Source organism: Macrobrachium rosenbergii, chromosome 1, assembly GCF_040412425.1.
Source record: "Macrobrachium rosenbergii isolate ZJJX-2024 chromosome 1, ASM4041242v1, whole genome shotgun sequence".
NCBI lineage: Eukaryota > Metazoa > Arthropoda > Malacostraca > Decapoda > Palaemonidae > Macrobrachium > Macrobrachium rosenbergii.
Genome location: NC_089741.1, coordinates 41,743,964 through 41,769,986, shown reverse-complemented (window position 1 = coordinate 41,769,986; position 26,023 = coordinate 41,743,964). Strand labels below are relative to the sequence as shown.

General features: G+C 35.5%; 2 protein-coding genes across 3 annotated transcripts in view; one reads left to right on the top strand and one right to left on the bottom strand.

Annotated features, from left to right (window-relative positions):
* The window catches only part of GPHR (golgi pH regulator), a 139,981-nt gene extending 122,555 nt beyond the window's left edge, over positions 1-17,426 (top strand). The window contains exons 1-11 of one of the 2 annotated variants that reach the window (XM_067082320.1): positions 5,887-6,044; positions 7,389-7,552; positions 7,858-7,964; positions 8,337-8,461; positions 9,582-9,800; positions 10,361-10,480; positions 10,899-11,042; positions 12,858-13,043; positions 13,355-13,420; positions 14,411-14,485; positions 16,486-17,426. In XM_067082320.1, the coding sequence (XP_066938421.1) occupies positions 6,003-6,044; positions 7,389-7,552; positions 7,858-7,964; positions 8,337-8,461; positions 9,582-9,800; positions 10,361-10,480; positions 10,899-11,042; positions 12,858-13,043; positions 13,355-13,420; positions 14,411-14,485; positions 16,486-16,638 (1,401 nt within the window). In that variant the 5' untranslated portion in view covers positions 5,887-6,002 and the 3' untranslated portion in view covers positions 16,639-17,426. Of the gene's footprint in view, positions 1-5,886; positions 6,045-7,388; positions 7,553-7,857; positions 7,965-8,336; positions 8,462-9,581; positions 9,801-10,360; positions 10,481-10,898; positions 11,043-12,857; positions 13,044-13,354; positions 13,421-14,410; positions 14,486-16,485 lie in introns of those variants that run through there. The other variant, XM_067082402.1, reaches the window with a different exon arrangement.
* Positions 17,427-19,227: 1,801 nt separating this feature from the next.
* Positions 19,228-26,023, bottom strand: part of LOC136825501 (uncharacterized) — a 58,489-nt gene continuing 51,693 nt past the window's right edge. The window contains exons 20-21 of the mRNA XM_067082100.1: positions 20,698-20,771; positions 19,228-20,319 (exon numbers count right to left, since the gene is read on the bottom strand). Coding sequence (XP_066938201.1) covers positions 20,304-20,319; positions 20,698-20,771 — 90 coding nt within the window. The 3' untranslated portion in view covers positions 19,228-20,303. The remainder of the gene's footprint in view (positions 20,320-20,697; positions 20,772-26,023) is intronic.

Sequence of the window (26,023 nt, the reverse complement as noted above, 5' to 3'; positions counted from 1 at the left end):
ATTCTGTATTTGGTAAATAAAGCGGGCCCCATTCTCTTACCATGTAAAGTTTGTAGTTTTTAATAACATCTCTGGTAATGTCTTGAATGTCTACGTATTTTCACTTCTTTTTAGTGCTTGTTTCTTCTGGTTCAATTGATCTATACTTGCCCTATGTCACGTGACTTTATGATTTTATGGGTTATTTCAGCAATTTTCTTTTAGGTTTTTCCTTTAATGCTGTGTGTAAACAAACGATATTTTATAGTCGGTTGTTGTTACAGATAGCCTATGAAATTTAGTGGTATTACGTGAATTATAAAATCATTCTTTTTAGAATTTTTTAACCCTCAGTTATAATTTAGAGATGTACTAGGACTTTCCAATTTTCCACGTGGCATTGTCCTGTAGGAGCCATATTCAATAGGCGTGTGTTAGAGTTTTATAGAAAAAAAGACATTGCACTCATTGATGAGAAGGAATTTCGTAGATTCATTGTAAACGCACACATATATATATAGTCAATATGGAGCGTATTCTGATGACAGACTTCTGAAACACTGGATGTCAGTTACATGCATTGAAATGAGAAACACTCATGGTCACCGTTTATTGTCAATGTCCTTGAGTCTTAGTTGTCTGTGGAATCCCAAGACATAAGTGTACATGTTTGACATCTCTCAGTCGCAGTGAACACATAGGATGGCGTTATTCACGCCGAGCATAATTGCATCCTATATTTTTCAGAGCAAATGATCCATTTTATTTGTATAACAAGACGACATTTTATTTATCGTTCCAGATGCTGGGGCAGATTTGCAAAATTTGCGGGAATCTGGTTTGAAGATATTTCTGTAATTGGATTAGGCGTTCATGTGGTGCAATATGCACAATCATCTGTACCTGATGTGAATATATACTTAAGCTTAATCGTTTTCTGCCGTGAGAGCACCGGGTTTACGTGACTTTTTAGCTTGGTTAGCCATGCATTTCAGACTTTCCTACTAAGCAATATACAGAAGATGTTACAGAAACTGTTGTTATAACAGAAAACACAGGATAGTCAAGGACTTTGTTCATGATTTGAAATTAAAGCAAATGAAAATCCTCGGTATAATTTCACGCTAATCTCCTGATTGTCGTCACTTTCATTGTTCAAAACGAGGTTCGTCTTTTGGCTCCCTCTTGCTCGCAGTCGTTATAGCGAGCAAGCTCCCCGTCGCTCATTCAGTCACGAACCACATTGTTCTGCTGCCTTTGAAAACAAGTTTTTTTTTTTCATTCAGTTTTTGGGATTTTTTGCGCTCCAAGGTGACGGCCGAGCAGCATACAGGTGATACAGTTATAGAACTCTCTTATTGGCCACCTCTATGACAGTCGACAGCTAAAATGAATGTTCACAGCATTGTTATTTAACAATATTATAATTTCTATATCTGTAAATAAAGTGTGATGGGAATTTGACATTTAGGGGATCCTTAAGGTCATAATTAGAGAGCAGAGGTCAAATAAGAATTTGCCGCCACAGGGACATTTTTTTTTTTTTTTCTGGTTATCGAGGGCGTGCTATCAAGGGCTGTCCTGTTAGATAACGATTTGGAGGCTAAGAGCCCCTGGCTAGTATTAAGTAACCTACATTAAAGAGTAGAGAAGTTATCATCAATGATTAGAAGGGATTATTCCAAGCGTAATACTCCCTCCCCCCTCTTTCTCTCTCTCTCTTTCTTTTCTTTCTTTTATTTTTGGAGTGGGAGTTGTTTGATATATCCAGGCATGTCAAATTTATAGGTAAATTTATAGTTTTTTTTCTTAAAATGCCTATGTAAAAGACAACTTTAGATATTTTTAAGTTTAATTCTCTCTGATGTCCAGAGCGCATGGCCTTCGGCTGAATGGGACCTTAGGAAAAAGAAAGAAATAGTTATGAGGGAAAAGGGAGGTCCTTGACTCTGGAGATGATGCCAGATTACCACTGCCGTCACAAAACTGGGGGCCTCGCATGTGGATAGGGTGGCAAGTGGTTGTTTGGAAGAGCATCGTCGTCAGCTGGTTCGAATGGCACCAATCCAGCTTCGTAAAACAAACTCGTATGAATACCTCCATGGAAATGCCGCTAGCAAGTACCCGGGTCAACTTTAATCTCTGAGCCGGGACGCAACGGTGTGACGGGTAAAAGCAATTAAGGCGAACAGTTATTATTCGTCAGCAATAAGACTAAATGAAGCCAGGATTCGTCCACTCACTCAGTTCATCCACTGATGGCTGGGATGGAGCTGAATATGGTCTTACTCTTGGAAGGTGACCACTTTTCGACCTGGTAATGTTGAGACTCAGTTTTTTTGTTCTCTCATTTTATTGTTATAGGCTTTTTCGTCTGTGGCTGTTTCTAGTTTGATCAGGCTTGGGAAATATTATTGTCTATACGTTACCAAATATAACTCATGTCATTTAATCACTTTAACTGATAGGTCTAGGATAGTCCGCAGTTCATCCTGGTTATGAAAATGATTTAGAAGCAAGCAAGTGAAACAAACACTGCTGCTCGTGGTGTGCAAAAACCCTAAGGTGTCTTAAATGACTTGTTACAATAATTGATATTTCTATAATTATTTGAGTTAATACATGTAATTGTGTAAAGATGTAAGACCTACGTCATTCTTGTAACGATGCATTACCACGCCCAGTCTGTGATCGACGCGTGTAAACGATAATGTTCAGATACCAATAAATGCAAATATATACTTATAGAAATATCAATTATTGTAACACGAATCTCCTGCTAGCGCTGTCTCCACCTCTGTCCACCAACACCACATCCCTGTCTGAGCCTCGCAGTCTGTATCTGTCCAGAACAACTGCAGACACGATAAAAGAAAACATAATAATTGGAGAATGCATGAATATCCAACTATATTTTCTGTTATTGTGCCCTAAGTAATTATCTTGTAAAGTCCCTCAACCACGGTTCTGTGTAGGTGTGAACATCCTGTTTTCTGCCGGGGTGCCTTCATGTGAAGCCAAATTGACGAATACAATCTTATCCTTATTACAAACTGTATATTTATTATCTGTTCATTTGACCTTGCACCACGTATGTGTGACAGAGCATTTTTGTGTCTAACCTGTTATTGTTAATCATTATGTTTTCTCTATGTACCTGTCCTGTTTTGTAGAGAAAACTAGTTTCGACCTCAGGTCACCTGTAAATTTTTGTACCACCTAGTCTCTGCGATATCTGAGACGTCCATGCAGACGCCGCTTTGTGAGGCAGTCGCCATCCAGCAAACTAACCTACCCATCTCACAGACTCATCATCAACATAGAGCTACGGGCTGCTCTAAGAGCAAGAGCCTGTGCTGACACAAGGCCAGCTAAATCTGAAACAACAACACCATCAATAAACTAGCAGTACTTGTCTTCCTGCTCATTATTTCCCACCTCTCTCACAATCTGGGCAGATAATTTACTGGCAGTATTATGTAAAATATTACAAACCACAGTAATTATGTAGGATCTTTAGAGAATAACAAATATTCAACATATTTTCCATTGTAATGTAATACCCAATGATATGGTTTCGGCTCCAGAGGTGGTATTCGAAATGCATAGGATTCCCTTGACGTTTTGGGATGAGTGTGCTATTGAGACAGTAATAAAATAGTGATATCAGTAAGCTTTAATGATGATGATGTTACATCATCTGATGATGCAGCAAATAATAACTACAAACAATACTACAAGTAGTAACAACATTGACAGTGGTTATGAAGGATGTTTTAATGATGATGATGAGGAAAAAACATTGCCATTGACAACTAGTAATGAAAAATTTATCACCTTTCTGATAATAACAGTGGTATTAATAAGCTATAAATATGATGATATCTGCCATAAACAATAACAAGAAGGGTAATGATAACCAGAGCAATGAAGATGATGATATTGATTCAGAAAAAGTATATAATGACCTTGCCCTTAATTTGATGCAGAAAAAGTAACCACTAGTGCTGAGAAATGCGATAAGTTTCTAGCAATAATAGTGATATTAGTAAGCTGCAAAATTGATATTTTAATAACAGCTGCCATAAATAATTTTTAAAAAATTAATAGTAATTATGATACATACAAGTATAATAATAGCATAATTACTCTCTCATTTGTACTGCACAACAGCCCACCAACAACCAGGTACCTGTTTCACTTTTCAGGTCAACAGAGGCAACCTTTAATTTTGAGGAAACATTCCAAGAACACACATTTTGAAATCTCGACTCGCTCAAACTCTCTCGGATATGCTTTGTACCAAGCTCTAGATAGTATAGGAGGTCTTGTCAGCGCTGTCTATACTCTCTAGACCTTGCTTTGTACTTAAGCCGTTGATTCAAGACGAGACCAAACTGCAACACTTAAATCTTCTGAGGTAAGATTCGAATCGACGCACATGTTCCGGAGACCATTTGCTAACGAACCTGGAATGTAGTGATAAGCGCATCCAAGATAAAGTCAGATGAAGTCGATGGGTAGACATCATGAAGGCTATTAAGACACTTATATAGCTAGCAAATGTCGATTCAAGCTCTTTCTCGCTGCCCTCCATGGAGTAATTAGACTTCGGGCTGTAATTTTCTACACTTCTGGCCTACACCAAACAAAACAAAGTTATAAACTAAGTGCATAAGTTTTCAAAATGTTCATCAGCTGCTGCGCTACACTTTTTCAGTGAGAGCTCGCAAGGAGCTTCTTTGCTCGCCTCTCCAGTAACGCTAACAGGGTTACACTTAGCGACACTCAAAACCAGTGGCGTTTACTATCAACCATCGACTGTACAGCATTTTGAGGCAGATTCCGACTTTGGTTCAATTTGGACCAAAAGTAAAAAAATGCTGCAGGAGGGCCTATATTTGACTGACCTTTCTGAGATTGCCTTGAAAATGTGCAGCCTACTAATTAGTAATGCCTATGTTGAGCGAGTTTTTGAAACAGTAACATCTGTTACAACAAGACTGAGGAATCAAATGAGACCAGAACTAGTCTCCTCAATTTTAAGAACTGCACACTTCACAGCCATGTTAAAATTTCATTCACCAAATACCAGTAAGTTATCCTAGTATCACATTTCGCATTTAGTAAATGCAATGATGCCATTAATATGACCATGAACAAGATGTAGTGTACTCTGTGAACTAGAATTCCTTACTGTGATAGCGTTTCAGTTGTGAAAAACCAAATGCTGGGCTACTTTATCAACAATTCGCTACTTTCAGCAATTCACACTCGAAATTGGGGTTTTTACGCTTTGCTCTTATGTCTCGTTAATATTAATAAGAATATCATGCAAAATTCTATTACAGACTTAGTCACACTGGGATATTCATCATCGTTTGTTTGTTTTCATATAAATTAAACACTTCGTGAAATTTATCAATACTTGATAAATAATAGCCGGTAATGATCAGATTTCCCCTTGGATATATATAATTTTTATATTAAACTTTTGGGCGGAAGCCGTTAAAAATGTTATTACCAGAAAAGTAATGCCCCACCGGAGATCGGCAATGTGTCTGGTCTACTTAAATTTAGGTGGCTCCCCCGCTCCGGGCCTTGTTAGACGTCCTCTGGAAAGACGTGAGGCAGAAAAGTCAATACATTTCCAAAAGACATGAATTCCAGACATGTGAATACATATTGCCTATACGCAACAAGTTGGCTGAAACCACGTTGAGCGTTTGGCCAAATGGACTTCAATGATATTTTCAAAGTCTCTGATAAAAGTTTCGGTGCGACAGTACGGCGGCACCCATTGGTTGACTGAGGGAGAGAGGAACTCCAATGAAGGAAATAAAGTGAGATATTGTAAGATCAGAAAAATAAGTGCAATGTTCACCCAAAAGTGAAACTCAAAATATCAGACACGGAGACTACAAGGTCCCGCGTTTCCTACCGTTGCCCAGAAGAAGAAGTTTGTAAACATTGACACCTGCTTCTTTTGATCAAATGTCAACTACGTGATAACGACTCTGAAAATGGGGATACTAGTCGATAGTGCTATCATGATTGGGTCTATGGTAGGCTTTGTAGAATGTTGTTATTGCATGGAATTGCCATATTTTGCGTAGCAAGCCTTTATACTGTGGGTTTTAGGGAGGCAAAATACCAACCTGTTTTGTAGCCCAAAGGCAAAAATCTCTAGCAAATCCCGGCTTGCAACTGCAAGATCCTTCCCTTGCAAGAATTGCCTCCATGTCATCAGGAACGTAGGCTGTATTTAGCATTCTTAAGTATATATGTAAATTAAATATAGGCCAAACAATGGCTATGGGAGTCAGTAGTGACAGTGGTTTACAACTTAACCTAACCTAGGGAAACCTCAGAATGCTGCATCCTACCTGGCCATAGGCTAGGCTTCATTCTTTATGGACCTTGTTAACCTTGCAAAAAATTGAGGACCATCTTAGATTTCCCCGGAACATCCTGCTCAATTTTTTTTATTATATTAAAGAATCTTCATAAAAAATTTTAAAAATATTCCATTTACATAATCCTTGCAAACTAATATTTATCACAATAAAGAATAAAGTATATGTAAATAATTGAGGATTTTTCAAAGTTTCAATTTTGCAAAATGTACTTAGGGACATTTGAAGGGACATTTGATTCCCCAGGGGCTAGTACTAAACACAGCGAAAGACATTTGACCCCCAGGGCTAGTACTAAACACGGTGAAATATATTTGACCTCCCAGGGGCTAGTACTAAACACGGCAAAACAATGTAGATGAATCACTGTTTCGCTGTGTTTAGTACTAGCCCTCATGTGGAACTGGAGTTTGGACCGAAAACGAACTTTTACCAAAACTGATGCCTGCAGTCCTTCCAGTGACATATCCTAACCTCACATAATGTAGGAAACATTGTTCTCTACCTGACCTATCTTATTCTTAGCTTAGACAATGGCTTAGTATGTTTATTTGCATTTGAGTAACCACATGTCTATAGGAGGCTCTTCCACCACCATTCCTCCCAATATTTCTGGCTAGGTTACCCTGGGCCAAGCTTGTTTGCAACTGTAGTGGCTATGTAGCCGTATAATTAAACAGTAAGAACATACAAACGATAGATGTAGCCTTATATACCTAATGAATTAATTAGGATTTATACACTTTACTTTGTTATTCTGATTTTGTAGCATTTTATGGCAATTTAAATTTCACTGAATAGATTTTAGTGAGGTTACAGAACTGTTAATTTGTTTTTTAAGAGAAAAGTAAAGTAGAAAGATTTTGTAAAATACAATATGTAGGCTAATACAAGAATTATTTTTTATCACATTCATCTTCATCAGCAATATTAAAATCAAAGTGCTCTTGATTATTTTGAAGCTTTTGTTAAATGATAACATTAATTTTTCAGTTGATGTTCTTCATTGGAGGATGGGTGTGGTTCGTGAAGAAAATCTTCAGAGATTATGAAGCTCATAATACTTTTGTACAGTTGTTTTTTCCAATGATATTTATGCTGTCTTGTACAATGTTTGAGCTAATCATCTTCGAGATAGCTGCAGTTCTTGAAGCTGGGTAAGACATAAGTGAAAATACTCCAGATATTTTATGATACTTTGTGTTACACTGTACTTTAAATTGCTAGCACTTTGTCCTGAAAAAACTGTAACCCAATTCATTTTCTTTGGAAATTGTTACTTATAACAAGTACAGGTACTGAGGTAAACTTTATCATCATTAGGTGCTGAGACAAACTTTAATGAAATTAATAAAACAGCTATTTCAAAAATGACTTAATCCATAGTGCTTTGCATTGCTTAGCCATATTATGACACTAGAAATGCAAATGCTTCATGACAATTTATTTTTTTTTTTTTCAGGTCTCGATACCTTTATTGGCAAGTGGTTTTATATTCGATGCTTATAATGCTTATTCTTGTCATCCCCTTCTACTTGTGCCACTTTGTTGTTTCAAATATACGAATAGGTAAGCCATAGAAGAGATAGTTTATATTTCTTTGCATGATTTTTTATTCATTCTCATCAAATATTTTTAAGGATTTTGAAGAAGGAATGTTGGAAGTGAATATATGCTTAAGTCAAGAGTTGGGATGGGTTCAGCACACATTGAAAACAATTTTTTTCTATCTATGAGATCTGAGTACTGTTTTGTACATTAGTATTATCAGTATTAATAGGATAAAAAGTAATTTATAAGAGGAAAGATAATTCATTTGTAGGTCATACATGTATTTTTAAGTGTTGTCTCAAGTACAACAGTTGTTGTTGACAGTTTTTTTGTTAACTGAATATTCATAATTGACAAAAATTTTTTCTTATCTATTACACTTTCCAACAGTTCGTGGTGAGTGGGTGAACATTCTGTCTATCGTTACGTGGGGTGTATTTATGGTTTGCTTCTGGAAAATTGGGGATCCTTTCCCAATTCTTAGTCCTCAACATGGAATATTATCAATAGAGCAAGTGAGTGGTATTTTGATAATTGTGTTGCCATAATTGCTTAATGAGACCTTTTTTAAGCGACTAAGTTTTGGTTGTGCTATGCAATCTACTGTATATTTTTTAAGTGCTTAAATGCTTTTTCCAAGTTTGAGTTCAGTTGCTTAGCCAAATGGTTGACAACTTTTGTGCCCGTACAAATTTTAAATAAACTGACATTTTTTTTTTACCACCTAGAACTCTTAATTGATGCTATGAAATACACATGTCAAATTGTGGTTCCTTGAAATGAAGTTTCACCTTAGATGAAGTAGATAAGATATACTTATAGGACTTTGATGAGAATGTTTAGAATGAATTACCAAATAGCTTTCATGGAGCTAGTCTTGAAAAAATTTTTTGTACCTCCCAATATCTGTATCACTGCATTCAGAAGTAAAAACTGAGATAAAATCTGATTGTAGTTTCAGAAACACTGAAGCCATACAAGATTTGTATATATGCACTCTCAGCACTAGAAAGATATCTCTTGAATGACGATTAGTTAATTCCTTCATCTAGGCAAGTTGAGGACAGGTCCACACTAGGTTTCTTTATCACTTCCAAAAAAAACACGATGTTTACTTATGGGCTGGGCCATTGTGCAAGAGCCTTTGTTGTCGTGCAGTCTGCTTAATTCTCAGCAACAGTACTGTATAGAATTACCAGGTTCAATAAAACTTCATAAAAAAGTTACACTCAAGTCATGGTTATGGCTTGTTACTAAGGTCTAGTAAAAATTCAGTAAGGGTTTAGTGAAACACTAAAATCACATGCTATTCATGATCTGTACTGCTCATAGACAATAACAAGTCACTGAATGTTTGCCCAAATATATTCCCAGGTGTTAAAATTTAATATTGTACTCATTAAAATCATCTGAAAATCTTTGAAGGATTTCTAGACATTTATGTTTTCTAGTGCATTTATGTAGTTAAGGGTAAAACACTAGTGCTTGCATAGGAAAATTCCATTATCAGTGATGGTTACTGAATGTGTTAATTATTTCATGTCTGATATTATTACTCTGCTATATTGTTGCCACAGATTGGTTTTTGTCCTGCCATTTCATATCTGTTGATATCCCATGATTTTTTATTGACAGAGTATCAGTCGCATTGGCGTCATAGGGGTGACAGTTATGGCTGCATTATCAGGATTTGGTGCTGTGAACTACCCATACACATCTATGAATATTTTCATGCGTCCAGTTACAAAACATGACATTCAGTCTCAGGAACGTAGGCTGCTGCAAACTATTGATGTCATTGTGAGCAAAAAGAAAAGGATAGCACTTGCAGAGAGAGAGAGGCACACTTCTAAGGTATTATATTGTACAGTGTTTATATGTATAAATATGCATTAAAGTCATTAGAATCTAAACAGAAGCTTTCACAGTAATACAGGCAGTCCCCGCTTACCAGTGGCATCAGTTAGCGGCGATCCGGTCTTATGTTACTTGTCTAGCGACGTCATTAACTGGATTTTTGGTGCTGTTCTCTGTTTAGTGGTGCCAATCTCCGGTTAGCGGCACCATTAAGCAGGTTATTAGTATTATTATTGCCGATTTTTGGTTAGCAGCGCTTGGCAGAGAACAGAACCCTTGCTGTTAAGAGGGGACTGCCTGTACTGCACATTGAGTCAGTACTTGAGGTAATGACTTTTATGTAATACTTTACTTTTTGTTTTATAATGTCTTGCCCTTTCCTGCTTATCCTTTATATTAACATTCTTGGTTTTGTGTAAATGATAATCAAAAGATTTTTAACTTACATAATCATTTTTTATTTATTGTTTACATAAACTTGAATGTTAATGTATACTGAGGATTTAGATTTTTGTCATATGGTTTAGTTGAAAAGCCATTGTGTATTTTAATGATAGATTCAGGATGACACTGGATCAAGCTCTCGTATTTGGGGTCTTCTTCGCAGCGTGACAACAAGCACCCGTCCACAAGGGGAAAGTGTAACCGCTATAAAGCAAGAGGTTGCTGCTCTTGAGGTGAGATATCAAATTATTAAAATGCTCAGAGTTGTTTGGGTTTACCAATTTTTTGTTCAGATATTTGGTACTATTTTGGCTCACTAGTTATTGAGAAACAAGAACACTGCCATAGTAAACTCATTTCCAGTGAAGGTAACGTAACATAAACCATAGACAGAAGCTAGCATATATATAATAGTAAACTCAGCTGAAAGTCCTGTTATTTACTTGAGATCTTTAGTGTAATCTTTTCTGTTAATTATCCTTGAGATGTGTTACCAGAAATTACAGCTAACTGTGAAAGTTAAGATGAAGAATATTGTTCGGTTTATTTTATAGGTACTATGTATGTAATAGAAAAGGAGGTGCCCTTGTATGCCATATGAACCTTGTTGCCAGTGTTCACATTACTCAAAGATTTCTTTTTCTTTTGCAGGAACTTTCCAGACAGTTGTTCTTAGAAACTGTTGAATTGCAAGGTCAAAGAGAAAGATTAGAATGGGCAAGTACCTTTCAAGGACGATTTTTCAATTTCATGGGGTACTTCTTCTCTCTGTACTGCTCATGGAAGATTTTTATAGTAAGTGGACAGATATTAGTACAATAATTGATTTTTAATATATAAAATTATTGAAGTAGTCAGGGGTAGTAGATTGTGTTGATTTATAAGGTGAGTATAAGAGGACATGAACAAACCTCATGTTTTACGGATGCTTGTTGCTTTTTGTACAATGATAAGGTGAAAGAGTTTATTTTTGAAGGTGTTAGGCCATCTAGTTGAGCACTCCACTGCTGTGGGGAAGCCCTCTGGTCATCTGTCATCAGCTGTCACCTCTGTGCTTGACTTTTCACCAGTAGCATTGGACAGTGCATATATTCAATTTTTATTAGTTCACTACAACCCCATCGATAATAGATTGCCTTATTACTGGAGAATGAAATCCAGTAGCATCAATTTGTACTGTTCAAGGATGAGAAGCCCCCACTTTTGCATATGACAGTTCACTTACACCTCAGATATTGTTGTAATTTATTGTTACATCAGGATATTTCACTAACCAGATAAATAATATGTTCCAGGTTATGTAATGTGGTGGGTAACCACCCAGAATTATGAAACTGTGACTAATCTTGATAAAATACTTCATCATATGTGCTTAGTGGAATGCCATATGGACCAGTGAAAATAAATTTATATAGTAAAGGTAGCCTATAAAAACACCAAAAGGGTAGATTTTACAGTATTATATTTTGCAGACAACTGTCTCTCTCAGTGGACAGATAATGGATTAAGAGGTTCAGAACATTAGTGTTTATACAGTTGAAGGAATGTTCCAGAAGTTGGCTGCTATGTCACTCCTGTTAACAGTTTCTTCTTAATGTCGAGTTCGAGTGTCTGGCCGGCCAGTGAAGAATTAGAGGAATTTATTTCTGGTGATAAAAATTAATTTCTCGGTATAATGGTTTGATTCCACAATAAGCTGTAGGTCCCATTGCTAGGTAACCAATTGGTTCTTAGCCACGTAAATAAGTCTATCCTTCGGGCCAGCCCTCTTGAGCTGTTAATCAGCTCAGTGGTCTGGTTAAACTAAGGTATACTTAACTTGTTTACCACTTGTTGGGGGAAGATTTAAAAAAAATATTTTATAGTCAAATTTACAGCATTCATTTTTTCCAAATGGCAGCACATTGTCTTTGGTAAAATGTTACATAATGCTTTAACTTGTTACAAGCATTGCATGTACTTAAGGGCATAGTCCTCCCCATTTATCTGAGCTTGGCACTGGGTGAAGGGTCAATTCGTCAACTCAGTTTCAGGTTCTTGTAACCTAATAGGATGAGACTGTCACTCAGAAAAAATACAGAGGTAAGAAAACAAAAAGTACTGAGGCAGCGTCATGCAATACAAAAGGGGTTAGAAAGAGAACGAACATAATGTAGCAATGAAGATTACAAAAAGCTGTAACTGTTGATGAGGGCTTGACAAATTAGTGTACAGTGTATGGAACTAGATTGAAGAGTCACACTGGCAGGTTAGACATGCAGTGGTCTTGCCTCATACTGATGGGGTTCTCTCACCATCATATATTTCTTAAGTGTATATCGTTGCCCATTGCAAACAGAAGTACAGTATAAGGCTGTCTGAAGGCACTGGGTTGTTTGAATACTTTTGTGTTTGTTTACCCTGTACAGTATTAGGTTTAAAATGTACCTTCACACCTTGTACTGTTATTAAGTAATGGAATGATAATAGAAGTAAGATACATTTTTCACATGGCTTATTTTTGTATAGAAATGGTTCATGTTATTTTCACTGATTGCTTTGAAGTAAATAAGTAAAGTATATACAATGCAGTGCAGAAATTTATAAAGTGACATTTATAACTTTTTTCAGTCCCTTGTGAACATAGTTTTCGATCGTGTTGGAAGAAAGGACCCAGTAACAAAAGGAATGGAGATAGCCGTTCACTGGCTTGGTTTTGACATTGATGTGCAGTTTTGGTCTCAGCATATATCCTTCTTTTTAGTTGGATGTATCATTGTTACCTCAATTAGAGGCTTTATTCTCACCTTAACTCGCGTAAGTGAACATGACTTTTGTGTAAATTCTGTTCCAGTTTATCCGAAAAACATAAGGTAAAAAATTACTTATGGAATAGGTAAAAACAGATACTAAATAAATAGGTGTGAATTTTTATAATAATTTTATTAAAAAATTAGAAAATTAGGACAAAAATATCTCTCTGTCTGATACATTAAATTCTTGAAGATTAATTTTGATTGAAATTTATCAACTAATATGTCAAACTTAGTAACCCTGTTAGTATATATTTGTCTGAGTTGTTGTAAGTTGTTTTTGTGAATAACTCTAATTTATTTTTTATGTTTCAGTTCTTCTATGCAGTGTCAAGTAGTAAATCATCAAATATCATTGTGCTTGTGTTGGCACAACTAATGGTAAGCTAATATTTTAATTTTTTTCTGCTCCTGTGTCTGTGGCATGGTAACCGGTAATGATCTACAGGCAGTCCCCGGTTTACGACGGGGGTTCCGTTTTTACGCTGCGTCGTAAACTGAAAATCGTTGTGAACCCAAAAATCGTCAAAAATCACAAGAAAACCTTACTTTTAATGCTTTGGGAGCATTGAAAACGATGTAAACTGCATTTTTATTGAGTTTTTCATCAAAAAACCTCCAAATTATGATTATTCTGCCGTTTTGGAGCCATATTTCTTCTGTCGGATCGGCGTACGACACGACGTAACCCCGGAACATGCGTCGTAAACCGGGAAATAATTTCTGATGAATATATTTGAAAAGCGTTGTAACCGCGGAACGTCATAAGCTGGACCCGTCGTAAACCGGTGACTGCCTGTATATGCAATATTATACTTCTTAAGAGTATTTAGTATGGAAGATATATGGTTTCAATCCTTGAGTCACAGAGACTTCTGTATTTTTATTGCTAGAGCTGTAGGTCTGGCTTAGCTGTGTGGATCAGCATGTCATGATGGGTATAGATGAAAATAGATTTCAATAGAAAATATGTTCAAAGTTCATAGAAATGAAGCTTTTTATAATAAGATTGTTATTAAATTCCCAAAGGATGCATGACTATAGAGTATAGAGCTGAATATACTCCCACATAAAGTGAATGAAAATTTTGTGTCTTCACATTTTTCATTATCTTTTTGCTCATTACTTTCTTACTGAGGCAATTGCTGGCTTTTAATTTTCAGTTACCACAAAAAATATTTGTCTCTGTGTGATGGTTATTTATGGTCTTGTGTTAGTACTCCATTGCTACTACTATCTTGTTTAAGAGCCTCAATCATGATGTATTAGTGTGCCTTTAAGTAAAGTTTATTATCCCAGTTTTCAGATAATGTATTTGTTTTGAGAAACTTTATATCCCTTCTCTGGTAAATGACATACTTTGTTTTTCAGGGGATGTATTTTGTATCCATGGTGATGCTCATGCGTATGAATATGCCGCTGGAATATAGAACAATTATTACACAGGTAAGGGTTGGATTATTTACTCATAATTTGGAGACTTTCTTGATATGTAACATAATTTTTGCATGTATGGTGATTTTTAACAAGTACTGTACTTTTTTTATCCATTTTAAGTTTTAATTGTGTGGTACAATTGTAATACAAAACATTCAACTTGGTCATTAATGTCATGATGGTATATATTGCTCAGTGTTCCCTTAACCCTAAACGCCGAGCCTCTATTTACAAAAACGTCTCCATATGCCGGGCATTCGGGAGTTAGCGCTGAAGCGGAAAAAACGTTTTTTCAAAAAATCACAGCACGCTTTAGTTTTTAAGATTAAGAGTTCATTTTGGCTCCTTTTGTCATTGCCTGAAGTTTAGTATGCAACCATCAGAAATGAAAAAATATCATTATCATATATAAATATTGAAATATATGACAGCGCAAAAAAAATTTTTCATATATAATTTTATACAAATCGCTGTGAGCAAAACGTTAAAGCTAACGGATTATTTTTTTTTCTTTTTATTGTACACTAAATTGCGATGATTTTGTCATATAACAAATTGTAAAACGATCAAAGCAACACAGAGAAAATATTATCACAATATGATGCATGAATCTGAACGCATTGTGGGACGAAAATGTTTTTTTCAAAAATTCACCATAAATCGAAATATTGTGCTAGAGACTTCCAATTTGTTGCAAAATGAAGGTAAATGATTGAATATTATTAGAATGTAAGAGTTTTAGCTTACAATTGCGTTTTTTTACCATTTCGTCGAGTCAAAGTTGACCGGGTTGAAATTTTGCCAGTTATCGAGATTTGTATGAAAATATTTCCAAACTGATAAAAGCTACAACCATGGGTTGTATTTTGTTGTATTTTACATGAAATTGCGCACATTTTCATATATAAAACTTTATGTAACGGCTAATATAAAACAGTGCAAAAATTACGACAAAATGACCAAAGAATTTCTGAAATTTTCGGCCGAAACTACCACGCCGGACGTAAGGAAAAGTTTTTTCAAAAATTCACCATAAATCGAAATATTGTGCTAGAGACTTCCAATTTGTTGCAAAATTAAGGGAAATGATTGAATATTACTAGAATGTAAGAGTTTTAGCTTACAATTACGTTTTTCGACCATTTCGGTCCAGTCAAAGTTGACCGAAGGTTGAAATTTTTTGTAGTCGACGTACGGTACGTCCACTTGGCACCCAACAGACAATTTTAGTCGACGTATGATACGTCCAGTAGGCGTTTAAGGGTTAATTTCAAGAGGAGTTGTTTTGGAAATGAGAAAAAGACCAATGTCTTGTACAGGCAGTCGGTGATCCGGCACTGATATTTGGTTATTGGCACCGATACATACCTAACAGAGGAGCTGATGTCCAGTTATCGGTGCCAATAATTGCGATTTTCAGTTGTCGGTGATTTTCGCTTATCGTCAAGCCGTCGGAACAGAACCCCCGCCGATAACTCGGGAATGCTGTATTTTGTTTCAGCATGTTATCAGTCAGCTTCCTCTTAGGAAATATGAGAATTCAGATACCCATTCTAAAAATTGATAATGATTTGTGAAAGGACTTTTTTTTTTTTTTTTTTTTTGTGATGCAAAAAATTGATGTACAATAATTTTATCACCTTTGAAATAAATAGTTTTTGTATGGAAAACTATTAAAATTTTTACAATTATAATCAATTTGACATTGCCATGTGGATGCTTTATTATTATTAATTTCCTATTTTGAACATATTCCAGCGAAATAAACCTTTCAGCTTTAAAAAGACACTAAAATCGTTATCCCAGTAGAAAATGATTGTACATAAGTCAGTCAAAAGAGGAGCTCAAGAATTCTGTCTTTCATAGGGATACAGTGCTTGGTGTATTGTTCCTTTCAGTCATTTGAACTTGAGTGGAATGAGAAATTTGTAATTTTTGAACACAAAGATTATTGTTTTTCATTTTGTTTATTGATAGCTTTGGAGTAAAGGCTAATTTTTTTTTACCAGGTTTTAGGGGATCTGCAGTTTCACTTTTATCACCGATGGTTTGATGTTATCTTCCTTGTCTCAGCACTTACTACGATGGGCATCCTCTACTTAGCACACAAACAAGTAAATTCGACAGATAAAACTGAATCTTTTTATGGACATAAATGGTGACAGAATGTGATGCTAGGTATGGACTCGATACCTTATTTTTATGGCAAAGAAAAACTTGTTAAACACAAAGTAAATGGAGGTCAAAAATTTTATAATGAACTTTACAAGGGAATGAGTAGGTCTTTGTTAAGATGTTACGGGACTGTTGTGGTTAATGATTCACTGAATAAAAATATGCACTGCTATTTCATGAGTAATTAAGTCGTATGTGTATTTTTTAAGAAGGAATTATTTTACTGTATATATCGTTGAACGAATTGTGATAACTTGTTGTGAAGAGGAGAATTAAATAGAAAATAAACCTCGCAAAGTTAAATGTGCAGTGTGATTTACTGAAGTGACACAGGAGTGAGTATTACAAAAAAATAAATACATCAGTAAACAAAGTATAAAAAGTTTTTAAGTGACAGTAATATGTTATGGTATATATTTTATAAATATCAGTCATTTTTGTGGAATAGAGCAGCAGACTGTTCCAACGGACACTAGAATTTTGGTTCTTACACAGTTAAAATGGCATTTTTTTAAAGTAAAAGAACAAGGGAACCTAACAATAAATAATAATTATTCAGGTGTTGGCAAACAAGCAGGCTGATCACCAAATATTTATGTCATTTAATTATTCACAGGCTCTTGTATTCCTTGGTTTAAAGTCAGTATCTGTATCAGGGACCTTTAATTCTCTATCCAGTGCCAGTTAGAAACCTGTGAGACAATTCAAGGAATCAAATTGAATTTCATTGTCACTATTTTGGAAGTCAAAAAATAAAAAATGAATCAGTTGTGAATAATATTATTTTTTTTTAAAGTTTTAAGAACATTATCAGGTGGTTAGATAGAGTGAGAAATGATACCTTACGAGAAAGTATGCAAGTTCCACGTACTTATGAGATAATGTTTTATGGGATATGGAGATGACTTTGACAGGTTCTTCATACCACCCTAAGGAGAGCAGTAAATGTCATTCCTCTTGGCACCATAAGAGTTGGAAGACATAGAGTCAATGTGATGGAGATATGTGGAGTTGAAGGCATAGGAAAGATGAGTTGCAGTATTTTATGAAGACTGTTGCATCAAAACAATTAGGCTAGCTTTAGCCACTTAGTCTTCCTGCACTATGTTCTAAATGTATATTCTTGTTATGCCTTCCAGTTGCTTATGTTTTTAAGTATTGAAATAATTCAAAATAAATTTTATATTACGTACACACAAACCATTTTATCAGAAAGCCTAACTCTTAGATTCGACATATCAACTACATACCCATGTATACTTAGGAAAGAGGAGTTTTCCATAATTTTATATGATCTCTGAGGTTTCTTATTTGCTTAAATATTATAGCGAACTTTTGTTATTTTTGAACAAAACTCTTCTAGCATACAATCAACTGTGTCAAAGTAGCCAACACTGCTCATCAAAGTGTTTTTATACATACAGTATTAAGTATTTAAAGGTAACTTCCCTTCTTGTTGTCATCTTTGGCTTGAAAAGTCACTCCAAATGATGTCTTTTTTATCTGACAGTGTGTTTGAATAGCCAAGGCATAATTCATAGATTAAAGTAATGATGTTTTGTTACGAAAACCTTTAAAGGTTACTCTAAATGGATAGAAAATTACCATAAACAGAAGAAAATGAATGTAAACTTGTAGAAAGAGAAGGAAAATGACTAGCTGCCCTTCAGTCATTCCTATGGAGTGGACTTGGAAGCCAAGATGAAAAGACTGGGAATTTGTAGTTTGGGCCTTTCAGTCTTTAATGAAGAAAATTGGTACCCTTGGGAGTTTTTGACACAAAAAAAGCTCACAGTAATTTGATCCTTTGTGAGGCTTGAGTTTTAGAGAGGTATACAAGAAATATACTAAAATATACATATACCACATGTATTAAAGTAATAAAATGACTCACAGCAGTTACAGAATAACATAAGGAAGAATAAACCAGTTAGCAATATTGTCTAAACATAGACCTGGATGTAGGACAGGTATTGGGTTAAAATCTATATTGGGTGTTCAACCTCCCATACCATGTGGTCACAACTGCTTTGACAGCTTTTAACAGTAACATCATAATACTGTAGTACATTGTTGGAATACAACTAAAACTGTTTCTATTACGTTATATTTGTATGCCTCATATATGTATTGTACATAATCCTCTACATTTGTTGCTGTAATTTGATTAAATGTTGCAGCATAGAATCTGATGAAAACATTTTATTGATGTAAATTTATTTTTACAAAATATAGCTTTTCATATAAAACCATCATTCATAAATGTCCATATCTGTAGTCTTCAGTGTCGCTGACATTCTACTTAACTGTTTAACAGACAGAAAAAGATTAATGGTAAAACAATTAATTATAACATGGCACATATCACTTGGACCCTTAGGTACCCTGTCAGTCACCTGCCTCACTTTTTGTGTTGTCTGGATATGAAATTGAAAGAACCCATAAATACAGTTATGGCAATCCCACCTTGCTACCACTGCACTTTGCATGTTGGACAATAAAGTCCATTATATATAAATATTCGAAGACCTCAGATGTGGACATGTGACTGGTGGGGGTGTAATAAAACAAATATATTTTTCTATAAACATTGTTCTTCATCATTACAGAGTACTCTATAAGGCAAGAAAAAAATGAGTTTTATTTAGTTATTCATCGGTTGAAAGTGTAAACATAAACTACAAAAGTGGATGATTGAGGATAGTTTATGAACAGCAAGATTAGTATTATTGCCAAAACAAGACTGTGCTTTCTGACTCCATTATGGCACTGTACAGGTAAGTCTAAGCCCGTGTACTGATTGATGAGCCAATGTGGTGAATTATGTAAACAATCAACTTCTGTAGGTGAGTCTTTTCATGATGTTACAGTCAGGTTTGTGAGGTGACAGTTAATATCCGCAGCTAATATCATCAAAGTTTCAGTCTTGCTTTTGACTGGTTGGTGGACAGTAGTTGAACTGTAAACTTTAGTCGGTAGTGAGTGCTTGAGCTTTGACCAGTTATGATTAGCTTCATTGATAATTGCTGCAGATTTTTACCATGAGCTAAAAAAAAACAGACTATAGTTATGTGAACAACAATTTGTTCTGTGTATGACTGCTTGTAGCAATATGACTAACAGTACAGTATATGAAATAATTGTATGCTCATGCATTACTACAATTTTTATTTTTAGATGAATATACACAATTATGTATAAAACTTGTTTATTGTGTGTACTGTAAGTTATGTGATATATATGGGTTTACAAACATGAGTACTTGACATTGTATCTATATGGATTTGGACACACTGTGCACCTACACTAAAAAATCTATAAACCTGAAGCATATCTGTTTGAAGAGGCCATCCCTATGAAAGTAATTTGCCTTCACTCGCTTGAGTAACACCAGATAGTGTTAATATCAGTTCTAAGAACAAGTTTTGTTGAGAATAAAATTTAGGTTCATAACAGGTGACACATAACTAATAAGTTCTTGGGATGGTTGAGTTCCTTTCAAACTGTAGTAGAAGTTTGTACTTGGCCTTCTTTCCTATTTGCTTCACTAATCTTGCCCTGATGGATTATAAAAGCAGACACCAGCTGGGGGTTTCATCTTAGGATTGGGCTTACGATCACAGTTGAAGGCCTTCATGAACATTTCGTTGTTTCAGCCGAGATTCACTCTGAAAGGAATAGTGGCTTATTTTGAAGGCAATCAGAATTAACTTGGAAATATATTCGTATGTCTTCCTTATGCTTTCATATTTAAAAACTAGATTGTAGAAGACAATAAAATTTTATTTATTTGACAGAATTAAAAGCTACTGTAAAAATGATTTAGTTATTGATATTTTAGCCATCGTAGTCTTGATGGGGGAGTCCAGACAGAGGAGAATGAAGAGAAACCATTACATATCTCAAACTACAAAGTGAAAAGTTTGTTTAAAAACTTTTATGAGGATAGAATTTAAGTGGTTTTTTTTTAATCTCTGTTCATTTATTTAGAGGAAAAGAGAGGATTCACTTTATAACCTTAGAAATGTAACTACAGTATTTCTTACCTTAATTTAGGTGGCAAGTGTTTGTTTTCCATGACCTCAAGAAGATCCTGTCCGCTGGTAGAACTGCACTGGTTCTGTGAGTGGGAAGATAGTTATATAACAACTGTAACCAACCAAGACAAACAAAACTCATGAGACATCAGCTGGATAATCTCATTTATAAACACAAGCACTGGTGGATGTACTTTTTACACAAAATCCAACTTTTGTGTCTGTCTGTAGAATGGGTAAAGTTGCTACTCAAAAAGTGGTTTATCATCTCATTCAGCACAAAAATCGCTGTAAATATACTACACAGCACTGCAATACTGTCTTTCTCGAAAGAATTGTTCAGTTCAGTAACATAAGCGTTTTTTAGTTCGGTACTTGTTACATTGTGCTTCTGTCATCTGAACTGAAAGTTTTTATCACCAATAAATAAAAGGATAAGTACAATTTTCCTGGGTTTTATACTTTGTATATATATAGGATTATTGTACCTTAAAGGGACTATACCCATCATCGAAAGACTGTTTATGTTCAGTTTGATTTTGTATGCATTTTTAAACACTGATTTTTTCATCACTACAGAATTGCCTTTCATACCATTTAGCAGTGTGATGTCATTACCTGAATTTATAAAAATTAATGAAGCAGTAGCATGGCTGATTAGCTCTTATTTTCATTTTTGGCATATGAATTTTGACGTTAACCCTTTAACGCCGAAGCCCTATTTACAAAAACGCTCCCGATGCCGGCGGGCGCTCGTGAGTTAGCTACTAAGTGGAAAAAAGTTTTTTTCAAAAATCACAGCACACTTAGTTTGTAAGATTAAGAGTTCATTTTTGGCTCATTTTTTTGTCATTGCCCGAAGTTTAGTATGCAACCATCAGAAATGAAAAAATATCATTATCATATATAAATATTGGAATATATGACAGCTAAAAGAAAAAACTCGTGATATGTATACAAATCGCACTAAAAAGCAAACGGTTAAAGCTAATGACTTAATTTTTTTAGTTGTATTGTACACTAAATTGCGATGATTTTGGTATATAACAAATTTTAAAATGATCAAAGCAACACAGAGAAAATATTATCACAAAATGATGCATGAATTCGTAGCAAGCCGGATGAAAAAAATTTTTTTTTTTTTTAAATTCACCATAAATCGAAATATTGTGCTAGAGACTTCCGTTTGTTGAAAAATGAAGCAATTGATTGAATATTACTAGACTGTAAGTGTTTTAGCTATTATTGCAGTTTTCGACCATTTCGCCGAGTTAAAGCTGACCGAAAGTCGAATTTTTCTATTTAACGTGACGATTTATATGAAAATATTTCAAAACTGTTAAAAGCTACAACTATGAGGTATTTTGTTGTATTGTAAAATGAAATTGCGCACATTTTCATATATAAAACTTCATGTAACGACTAATATAAATGGTGCAAATATTACGACAACGAGCCGAAAGAATTTCTGAGATGTTCGGCCGAAGTTACCGCTTCAGACGTAAGGAAAATGTTTTTTCAAAAATTCACCATAAATCGAAATATTGTGCTAGAGACTTCCAATTTATTGCAAAAATGAAGGTAAACGATTGAATATTACTAGAATGTAAGAGTTTTAGCTACAATTGCATTTTTTTACCATTTCGGTTGAGTTAAAGTTGACTGAAGGTTGAAATTTTGGCAGTTCTCGTGATTTATGTGAAAATATTTCAAAACTGATAAAGCTACAACCATGAGCTAATTTCTGTTGTATTCTACATGAAATTGCACACATTTTCATATATAAAAGTTTATGTAATGACTAATGTAAACGATGCAAACATTACTTACAACATGACGAAAGAATTTCTGAGATGTTCGCCGAAAGTTATCACAAGACAGACGTAAGGAAAAAATTTTTTTTTCAGAAATTCACCATAAATCGAAATATTGTGCTAGAGACTTCCAGTTTGTTGCAAAATGAAGGTACATGATTGAATATTACTAGAATGTAAGAGTTTTAGCTTATAATTGCGTTTTTTTACCATTTCGGTCGAGTTAAAATTGACCAAGCTTGAAATTTTGGCAGTTATCGTGATTTATATGAAAATATTTCAAAACTGATAAAAGCTACAACCATGAGTTATTTTCGTTGTATTCTACATGAAATTGCGCACATTTCCATATATAAAACTTTATGTAACGACTAATATAAAACAGTGCAAACATTACTTTACAACGTGATTTAAAGAATTTCATGGCGCTGACGTATGGAAAAGTTTTTTAAAAAAATTCACCATAAATCGAAATATTGTGCTAGAGACTTCCAATTGGTTGCAAATGAAGGTAAATGATTGAATATTACTAGAATGTAAGAGTTTTAGCTACAATTGCGTTTTTTACCATTTCGGTCGAGTCAAAGTTGACCGGGTTGAAATTTTGGCAGTTATCGTGATTTATATGAAAATATTTCAAAACTGATAAAAGCCACAACCATGAGTTATTTTCTGTTGTATTTTACATGAATTTGCACACATTTTCATATAAAAACTTTATGTAACGGCTAATATAGAACAGTGCAAAAATTACGACAAAATGACGAAAAGAATTTCTGAAATTTTCGCCGAGTTACGACGGGCGTGAAGAAAAAGTTTTTTCAAAAAAATTCACCATAAATCGAAATATTGTGCTAGAGACTTCCAATTTGTTGCAAAATGAAGGTACATGATTGAATATTACTAGAATGTAAGAGTTTTAGCTACAATTGCTTTTTCACCATTTCGGTCGAAATAAAGTTGACCGTAGGTTGAAATTTTTTGTAGTCGACACGCCATACGCCCACTGCATTCAACAGACAATTTTAGTCGACGTTTGGTACGTCCAAGAGGCTTTAAGGGTTAATAATAATAATAATTAATAATAATAATAATTAATAATAATAATAATAGGGGAAGACAACCACCAGGAAATTCCTGTAGCCGAACCAAGTAAGAGACTCTGGGAAAACACATGGAGACGTCCGGTATCACACGACAAACATGCAACATGTCTCCAGGAAATCAAAGCAGAAGGAATGGGGAGAATGAAACAAAGATTCACCGAGATCACGACAGACACAGTCAGACACCAACTACCGAAAATGCCCAACTGGAAAGCCCCAGGTCCCGATGAAGTCCATGGATACTGGCTCAAAAACTTCTAGGCCCTACACCCACGAATAGCAGAACAACTCCAACATTGTATCACAAACCACCATGCACCCAAACGGATGACCACAGGGAAAACATTCTTAGTACAGAAAGACAAGAACAAGGGAAATATAGCAAGCAATTACAGGCCTATCACCTGCCTACCAATAATGTGGAAGTTACTAACAGAAACCATCAGTGAAAGGCTACACAGCTACCTAGAGGATACAGACACCATTCCACGCCAACAGAAAGACTGCTGAAGGAAGTGTAGGGGCACGAAAGACCAGCTGCTAATAGACAAAATGGTAATGAAGAATAGTAAGAGGAGGAGAACCAACCTAAGCATGGCATGGGTTGACTACAAGAAAGCCTTCAACATGATATCGCACACGTGGCTAATAGAATGCCTGAAAATATATGGGGCAGAGGGAAACACCATCAGCTTCCTTAAAAATACTATGTGCAACTGAAATACAGTACTTACAAGCTTTGGGATAAGACTAGCAGAGGTTAACAGGAGAGGGATCTTTCAAGACGACTCACTGTCCCTGCTACTCTGTAGTAGCCATGATTCCCATGACAAAAGTACTGCAGAAGATGGATGCTGGGTAGCAACTCAAGAAAGGAGGCAACAGAATTAACCATCTGATGTTCATGGACGACATCAAGCTGTATGGTCAGAACATCAAGGAAATAGATACCCTAATCCAGACTGTAAGGATTGTATCTGGGGACATGAGGATGGAGTTTGGAATAGAAAAATGCGCCTTGGTCGACATACAAAAAGGCAAAGTAACAAGGACTGAAGGGATAAAGCACCAGACGGGAATAGCATCAAACATACAGATGAGACAGGATACAAATACCTGGGAATAATAGAAGGAGAGGATATAAAACACCAAGTGATGAAGGACACAATCAGGAAAGAATTTATGCAGAGACTTAAGGTGATACTCAAGTCAAAACTCAATGCCAGAAACATGACAAAATCCATAAACACATGGGCAGTACCAGTAATCAGATACAGCGCAGGAGTAGTGGAGTCGACAAAGGTTGAACTCTGTAGCGTAGACCAGAAAACTAGAAAACACATGACAATACACAAAGCACTACACCCAAGAGCAAATACAAACAGACTATACATAACATGAAAGGAACGGGGAGAGGGCTACCAACCATAGAGGACTGCGTCAACATCAAGATAGCAGAGCACTGGGGCAATATCTGAAAACCAGTGAACACTAGTGGCTAAAGTAGATGAAGACCCAGAAATATACAAAGACAGGAGAATGAAAAACAGAACAGAGGAATGGCACAACAAACCAATGCACGGACAGTACGAGACAGACAAAAGAACTGGCCAGCTATGAAACATGGCAATGGCTACAGAGGGGAGAACTCAAGAAGGAAACAGAAGGAATGCTACCAGCGGCACAAGATCAGGCCGTAAGAACCAGATATGTCCAAAGAACAGTAGATGGAAAAACATCTCGGCCATATGCAGGAAGTGCAATATGAAAGATGAGACCATAAACCACAAAGCAAGCGAATGTCTGGTGGTTGCACAGAACCAGTACAAAGAGGCATGATTCATTAGCAAAAGCCCTCCACTGGAGCCTGTGCAAGAAACACCAGCTAGCTTGTAGTAATAAGTGGTACGAACACCAACCTGAGAGAGTGATAGAAAATGACCAGGCAAAGATCCTCTGGGACTATGGTATCAGAACAGATATGGTGATACATGCCAATAGACCAGGCATGACATTGAGTGACAAAATCAAGAAGAAATTATCACTCACTGATGTCGCAGTACCATGGGACACCAGAGTAGATGAGAAGGAAAGAGAAAAATTTATAAGTATCAAGACCTGAAAGTCAAAATAAGAAGGACATGGAATATGCCAGTGGAAATTGTACCCATAATCATAGGAACACTAGGCATGATCCCAAGATCCCTGAAAAGGAATCTGGAAAAACTAGATGCCTAAGAAGCTCTAGGAGTCATGCAGAAAAGTGTGCACATAGTGAGAAAAGTGATGGACTCCTAAGGAGGCAGGATGCAACCTGGAACCCCACACTATAAAAACCTCCCAGTCGAATAGGATGACTGTGATAGACCAAAATAAAAAATAATAATAATAGTAATATGTAATAATAATAATATT